Source organism: Rutidosis leptorrhynchoides, chromosome 3 (genome assembly GCF_046630445.1).
Source record: "Rutidosis leptorrhynchoides isolate AG116_Rl617_1_P2 chromosome 3, CSIRO_AGI_Rlap_v1, whole genome shotgun sequence".
Taxonomy (NCBI): domain Eukaryota; kingdom Viridiplantae; phylum Streptophyta; class Magnoliopsida; order Asterales; family Asteraceae; genus Rutidosis; species Rutidosis leptorrhynchoides.
This window is the reverse complement of record NC_092335.1, coordinates 107,749,065-107,757,882: the sequence shown is the minus strand read 5'-3', so window position 1 is coordinate 107,757,882 and position 8,818 is coordinate 107,749,065. Positions and strand designations below refer to the sequence as shown.

At 34.8% G+C, this 8,818-nt stretch overlaps 1 protein-coding gene across 1 annotated transcript; it reads right to left on the bottom strand.

Annotated features, from left to right (window-relative positions):
- Nucleotides 1-229: 229 nt before the first annotated feature.
- On the bottom strand, nucleotides 230-1,441 carry LOC139900290 (uncharacterized). Its single transcript, XM_071883077.1, has 2 exons — nucleotides 1,351-1,441; nucleotides 230-1,263 (listed from the first exon to the last, which is right to left on the bottom strand). Exons 1-2 carry the CDS (start codon nucleotides 1,439-1,441, stop codon nucleotides 230-232), a joined length of 1,125 nt encoding a protein of 374 aa, XP_071739178.1.
- Nucleotides 1,442-8,818: the final 7,377 nt, after the last annotated feature.

Genomic DNA, 8,818 nt, shown 5'->3' with positions numbered 1-8,818 from the left:
CTCAATCACCCTCTCCCAAAGCTTCATAGTATGACTAAGTAACTTTATGCCTCTGTAATTACTACATATTTGCGCATCTCCCTTGTTCATGTAAATGGGAATAACCTCACCGAGTCTCCATTCCATAGGCATCTTTGCGCTTCTAAACGTCGTGTTAAAAAGGTTTGTCAACATCTAACCCCATCTCCTCCTAGGCACCTCCACGCCTCAATCGGAATTTGGTCTGGTCCTACTGCCTTGTTTTTCCCATATTTCGTAGGGCCGATCTAACTTCCTCCTGGTTAATCCTCATGCAAAAATAGTTGTTTTGATATTCCTGAACCTCGTGGTGTTCCATGTTCCGCTCCGTTCTTTCCCTACCGAAGAGGGATGCAAAATACTCTTCCCATCTTTTCCTAATAAGGTCTTCTCTTAATATACTTTGACCTGCTTCATCCTTGATATATTTGACGTTAACTAAGTCCCTACCTCTTCGCTCCCTAGATTTAGCTATTCTATATATGTCATTAGCTCCCTCTTTAGAGTCTAGTTTCCTATATAAATCTTCATAAGCTTTGTCTTTTGCAATTGCTACGGCCTTCTTTGCTTCTCTTTTAGCTTCTTTATATCTTTCTTCTACCCTAGTTCTCTCTGCAGGTGTCCCTTCCCTAAAAGTAATGAGCTCCCTAAACCTCGTCTGCTTTAACGCGACTTTCGTTTGGACATCGTCACTAAGCCACCATGACTCTCTACTACTCTTATGGGCTCTCGACGTCCCTAATGCCACCCCTAAAGCTTCTTTTGCCACCTCCCTGATAGTGGATGCCATACGGTTCCATATCTGGTCTACGTCAGTAGGGACTACGTTATCCCCTTCTACACTCAATCTATCAGTCACGGTCACTCTAAAAGTCTCTGCCTTCGCTCCATGTAGATTCTTCCAAAGGATTCTATGTTGCACAACCCTAGCCCTTCTGCCAACTCTTCCCCGGGTGACTAGGTTCATGACCAACAATCTATGCTGGGAGGAGCACGTCAAGGCCGGAAGGACCTTGCAGTCCCTACATGTCCTAAGTTCCCCTTTACGAAGGAGAAAAAAGTCAATCTGTGTGCGACGAACCCCGCTATGAAAAGTGGCTAACTGAGCATCCCTCTTCCTGAAGAAAGAGTTTGCTACAACCAACTCGTGGGCAATGGCAAACTCAAGAATTGAGCGCCCTTCTTCGTTTCTAGGACCAAACCCAAAACCCCCATGGGCTCCCTCGTAACCTTCTGCCTCCGCTCCTATGTGTCCATTCAGATCACCCCCTATAATCAGTTGATGATCCGCTGGGCACCCCCTTACTACCTCATCTAACAATTCCTAAAAACTCTTCTTTTTCGCATCACTTAAACCCGCATGAGGTGCGTATGCGCTAATGATCGTGAAAGTCTCCTCCTTAATAATTAGACTAACCGACATAATCCTATCGCTAAACCTACCCACGTCAACAACGTTATCCTTATGTAGATTTCCCAAAAAGATACCTACCCCGTTTCGTGCTATCCTAGAACCCGAGTACCACAACCTATAGTCCTTAATATCTACCGCCCCTTCACCCTTCCATCTAGTCTCTTGAACACACCCTATGTCCACATTACTCTTAAGGAATGTATCCACGAGCTCAATCCTCTTACCCGTCAAGGTTCCTATATTCCAACTACCCACTCTAATCCTACCTAGGGTGGCTACCCCACTACCGCCTCTAACCCGTCTGGGCCTACCCACCCCTAAACTAGGAGGACATTACCTCAAGTGACCATAGGTATGCGTAAGATCTATATTAACTTATACACCAAAAGATGACCAAGTACAATCTAAAAATAAGAAAAATATGGTTATGATAAATAAGTACTTATTGTTAATTATAATATTAAACACGGGAAATAAATAAAAATAGATGTATGTTATAGATACAATGGATTTCAAACAGACAAGCAAGTATAATATGGATATAGCAATAATATATAACACTGATATGAATATAGTTATAATTATATGAATATAAAACAGTTGTATATATAATGGTTTACTCCTAGTAAATAAATATATAAATAAATATATATCATAATAATTATTTATAGAATTCATACACATTTATATATAGCTTTATATAAATAACCAATTTATTATCTTGTATATTATTTTACTTACTTAGTCCTACTGATCTATTGTATTTTTATTATTTTAAATCATTATATATATATATATATATATATATATATATATATATATGTATATGTATATATATATGTATATATGTATATATATATATACATATATATATATATGTATATATATGTATATATGTATATATATATATATGTATATATGTATATATATATATATATACATATATACATATATATATACATATATATATATATATATGTATATACATATATATACACATATATATATATACACACACACACACACACACACACACACATATATATATATATATATATATATATATATATATATATATATATATATATATATATATATATATATATATATATACTGGTATACATATTTATTTACGCCCAATTGTTCGTGAATCGTCGGGTATAGTCAAAGGTTAATGATAACATGAATACAGTTCATAAATTTTAAGACTCGGTTTAATAAACTTTGCTTATCGTGCCCGAAACATATAAAGATCAAGTTTAAATTTGGTCGAAAATTTCCGGGTCGTCACATGGTGGTGGTGTTGTAACTTCTTTATTGTTACTCACATCTAAAACTTTTCCATCTTCTGATGCTGGTTTTTCAGAATTTGTTGACACCATATTAACATTCTCATTCCGAGGATTTACTTCAGTATCACTCGATAGCTTTCCTTATTCCCTCTCACTCATCGTGCTAGCAAGAGTACCTACGTGTTTTTCTAGATTTAAAATAGAAGCTTGTTGAGTTCTAAATGACTGATCAAACCTCTCATTCGTTTGGGTTTGAGTTGCAATAAATTGTGTTTGAGATTCAACTAGCTTTTGTACCATTTCTTCTAGATTTGACTTTTTCTCTTCGGTTTGTTGTGGTGGTTTATACAAGATAGGTCTTTGTTGATTGAAAGTGTTATTTTGAGTTGGTTGGTTATTCGGACCTTATTGGTTGTACGAGTTATTGTTGGGTCCATTTGGATTGTAAAGAATGTTTTGATTTCGATTGAAGTTTGGCCTTGGCAGTTGATAATTATTTTGATAATTATTTCTCGGCCTTTGGTTCATGTAGGAAACATTCTCACGTTGTTCCATCGTTTACTCGATGTGACAATCTTTCACTAAGTGTGGTCCACCGCATTGCTCACAACTGATTTGTATTGCGTGAATATCTTTATTCATCTTTTCCATTCATCTTTCGAAAGCATCTATTTTTGAGGAAACGGAATCAAAGTCCTGGTTAGAATCGGCTCTTGCCACTTTAGATGAATGAAAAATATCTTTTTCTTGATGCCACTCATGCGAGTGGGATGCTGTGTTATCAATAATTTTGTGAGCTTTGGTTGCAGTTTTCTTCATAATGGAACCACCAGCTGCTGTTTTGATGTCTTTTCGTGTAGCAACATTGACACCTTGGTAGAATATTTGTACTATTTGATAAGTGTCTAAACCGTGCTGAGGACATCCTCTCAACAACTTTCCGAATCTTGTCCACGCCTTATATAATGTTTCATTTGGCATTTGCGCGAACGTAACAATTTCTCCTTGAAGTCTCACGGTTTTAGATGCCGGAAAGAATCTTTTAAGAAATTTTTCAACTAAGACATCCCATGTGTCAATCGCTCCTTCGGGTAACGATTCTAACCAATCTTTGGCTTCTCCCTTTAAAGTCTAGGGAAACAACATGAGATAGATCTGTTCATCCTCAACTTCTCTGATTTTGAATAGAGTACAAATCCTATTAAGGGTTCGAAGATGTTCGTTTGGATCTTCTTTTGGCGTACCACTATATTGGCATTGATTAGTTACCATGTGTAAGATTTGTTCTTTGATTTCATAATCTGACGCATTAATGTCTGGTCGCGTAATGGCATGTCCTTGGCCAGTGCGTGTAGCTCTCATTCGATCTTCCATATTTATAGGTTCCGTTATTTCCATATTTGAAATTGTTGAATCTGAATTACTAGAAGATTATGATTTAACGGTTTGTGGTTCAGGAGGAATGATTAGTGGTTCTGGATCTCTGAATTGTCCTTGAATATCCTCATTGTTCTCAATTGTGAAATAGGTTTCAAAAATTGGATTATCGGAAATTTGAGTTGGAGAACTTGTTTGACTAGATGATGATTCTAAAGAAAAATCAACAGCGACAATATTGGCTAGATATCTTGATCGAGTTACAGGTGGTGAACGTATGAAAGGTGGTGAATGTTTTACTCGGTGCATTCACTGAATATCCTATTAGTTATAAAAATAAAAATTATATAAGTTATCAAATTAATAGACTTTTCTGATTTTGCCCACGTTTCGAATAGCCAATAGATGCAGCAGGTAGCCAGGACCCTTTAAATCGGAAGCCCACAACTCGCCACTAACAAATCCAACTATTACTACGAACCAGAAAATTTGGATGTCTATCAATTTAATTGCTTACAATAATTTTTCGTCGAGATTTAAAGAAAATAAAGAAAATTCTATGTCCTAAAAACTAGAGCGTAGAAATGAAAAAGAAAAAGCGCGTCGAAAAACAAAAGGTCGAAAAACAAACTAAAACTTAGAAATTTACGTCTAAAGCTTAGCGTCTAAAAATCTAAAACTAAAAGTTGCGAATAAAGTTCTAAAGGAAAAACGGCAATTACTTAAAAGGCATTAAAATCTATTAAACTTAAAACGACGTCGCAAAATTCTAAAGCGCCTAAATCTTAATCAAAAGAAAAAGCACTTAAGGAATTTTACGACAAAGCCTAAAAACTAGAAATATAATAATAACTACGGCAAAATACTAAATTTAAAACTATATAACGAACGATACGATTAAAAACAACAAACTAAGTAACAAAAAGATAAAAATTATAAAAAGATATAAACTAAAATGATAAAAATAAAATTTATATAAAAATATTATTTTTGTATTATTATTATATAAAAATATTAATCTAAATATATATATTAATAATATTTAAACTTTATATTACAAAATATATATTAAAACTAAAAACTAAATAATATTATAACTAAACCCTAACTAAATTATATTTAAAATATTAAAACCCTAATCGTAATTAATGGCGTACTAGGATTGATCTGTCACAGCAACTCATGCGACCGCATGATGTTTGGTCTACTGGGTCATGCGATCGCATGGCCCAAGATTTCCTGAATCCATCCGGGTTTTTAACAGGCTTCGGCCCAAATTTAATTTTATTTATTTATTTATTTATTTTTTTATATATGCAGGCTCAAATTGGGAGTGCAGATTCAAAATTGAATGCAAGTTCAAAATAATGCAGATTCAAAACTCGTTTTTTATAAATAAAAGATAGATAATTTAATAAAAATAAATTTATATTTTAAAAATCTAAAAAAAATACTTTTTAAAGACAATCTCTTAAAAATATATGTATATATATTTTTTTCTTCTTTTTTTAACACTTATTATTAATACAAAATATTTTTACAAAATAAGAAATTATATACTTTTACAAAAAATATAGTTTAAATAAAATATAGCGTTTTTATGGCGTCCCCGGCAGCGGCGCCAAAAACTTGGTGTGTGCAGCGGAGGTGTACGAAATACTATTATTGTTTACTACGAAATACGACGAAATATTACACAAGTTTTATTAATTTATGGATGGAATATACCTAAACCTTGCTACAACACGATAGGCAGTGTACCTAATCGTAGAGTAGTGTAGTTTTTAGTAAGTCCGGTTCGTTCCACAGGGAGCTGGTTGATTACGTACTATATTTTTAACAACTATATTTATACAAAATATATATAATTATATATAAGTAGTAATATTATAAAAGGGGGTTTTTACCGTTTAACGGCCGGTTTGTCAATTTTTAATTTTAAGCGTAAAGATAAATGACGATAATTAAAATGCGTAAAATAAAATTTCGATAAATTAAATGACAATAATTAAAAGTACGATTAGAAATACAATAAAAGAATTATGCTTATTCAAACTTCCGTAATCATGATGTTTGACGTGTTGATTTAAATTTATTACCATGGGTTAATTATCCTTTGTCCTGGTTTATTTGATACGTCCATCTGGTTTTTGTCCATAATAGTCCATCAGTCATAAATATAAAGTGCGAGTGTCCTCGTCAAATTACCTTTATACCCGAAGTCAAATATTCCAACTAATTGGGGATTTAAACTGTAACAAGGTCTTAATACTTTGTTAATAATTACACCAGGTTATCGATTGCGTGTAATCCAAGGTTTTAATACTTTGTTAACAATTACACCAATTTTCCTTGTATGTAATCCACCCATGTTTTAATGAGTCCATTGACTATTAATCCATTCCCGTGTCCGGTCAAATGAACGATTATTAGTATTTATAAATATCCCGCCCATCGTATCCGATCGAGTGTATGTGGTTATTTATAGATACGTCAAATTGTAATTCTCTATATTAAATTAACGAACTATCATTCAGTTAAACAAATATAAAGCCCATTAATAGCCCATAGTCCAATTTTCACAAGTGTCGGTCTTTTGTCCAAACCCCAATTATGGTCAAAAGCCCAATAACCCAGTCTTTAATATTTAGTCCAACATCACGATTACTTCGGCTTAAATAAGCATAATAATAACTTAGTTAAGAGACATTAATTTAAAAAGGAAGAACATAGCTTACAATGATTATTAATAGCGTAGCGTTACACGGACAGAACTCTGACTTTAAAACCCGTAAAATATTTCTTACAATAACCTTATTATTAACTTAAAATTAAAATTGTAATTAAAATATAAATATAAATATAAACTGAGAGAGAAAGAGTGTGTGAAGGTGCGTTTGAACTCGTCCGAAAATGTGGCAATTTATAGACTTGGCCAGGATTCCTCATCCATGCTATCGCATGGAAATTGTGCTTCCAGGCCATGCGATCGCATGGCCGCCTTTGGACAGCTCATTTGCTTTTGTTTGCTAGCTTGTCGACGTTATATTTTAATATATAATATAATATATATAATTTTATATAATTATATATATATTATATTATATTCATGTGCATAGTTGACTTGTAATTTTAAGTCCGTTTTTGAGATCATAAGAAATACTCAGTAGATTTAAGTATATTTTTTTGGCGACAATATAATATAATATAATATTATATATAATAAAAGAAACGCTATGGAGATGTAGATGGTTACAAGCGTTGATGATGATAAGATCGTATGAATGGACGACTCATGTTTACTGTAAGAGACGTTATAGAGAACTACTTATTACAAATTGAGTGCAACAACTGAATACAAAAAAGCTCCGAAACAATCCCGTGCGTCCAACAACATCCATGAGGAAATCACTAGTCTAGACGACCGAACCTAAAAAACATCCACCCCTAGCCATAGTCAGCAACGCTAACAACTCCTTACATCCGCCGATCAACTGCCCTGACCCTCAGTAATGAAAACCGGCCACAAAGCCGCACGCCGAAAAACCCAAAAACACCCGCCTCAAGACCGCAACCAGAAAACCAAAGAGATCCTACGTCATCCAGGCAATCCAAAGAGAACCAAGCAATCCGATAAAAAACCCTAGCTAGTCGAAATCCAACCAGCGGACAATCTAGAAACGACCAAAAGACACACCCCAATGAACCAATTTATTGGCGCTTAGCAGTAAAACCACTAAGGCGGCAACAATGCAGGATCGGCCCGCACCAAAATCGACGACGAGGAGATGGAACGGGAGGAAATGGATAAAATAACATCCACGTAAAGACATGATCACACCCAACAACAAACCCACAAGACATAATCCCAAATCATAACACAAAATACATCCAAACAAAAGAACAATCCAAACTTTAACTGTCACCGGAGCTCCGAAAGTCACCCACCAAACAGACCGACAAAGGGACGAGGCTAAGGAAAGGAACCAAAGAGCAAAAGGAAGTAAAAAAGAGAGATGCCCGAACTTACCACCATATGAAGAAACTCCGGTCAACAGCCGACATAAGCTGTCGGATCACCATCAGCCTCCACACCACAGTACCAACCTTCGACGGCAGAAAAAACATCATTGTCGAAAAATAAAGAAAGTGTCGGTTAACCGAAGAAAATACCAACACCAACTTCAAATCGGATAATAAACAGAGAGCAATCGAGAAAAAAAAAACAAAAGGAACCTCTTACCGACACAACTCACTGCAGAGTCTCGAAAAACGATGCTTGACGCCTGCAACAAGGACTCGCCGGAAAAAGGGACTCTTCGCATGAAAAAGCGCATCGAACCCTAATCAGTCTACAAGGAACAGATCTAGCCTATCAAACCCAATACGAGACAGTGGGACCCAAAAGTCGAAGCTTTCGTTTCCTGAGCACATCATTCCTGAAGGCGGAATGCCGAAAAAGGTCAAATAAACGAAAAGAGGCACTGGATGTTAATAACGGTGAAAGTGAAAAGAAGTAAACAAAGCATTAAAAGGCTTGGACCACCGGCGAGAAGCTGGTGGTTGGAAAAGTATAGATTAACTTGTTGGCTTTTGTTTATGTACGTAGAGGGAAAGTAGAGAAAGGTTCTTATTGTTTTTTGTTTCAGAGATTTAAGTATATAAGTTCCATTCTTATTCTTCTATTTTGAAAGAAAAAAAAAAACTACACCTTCTA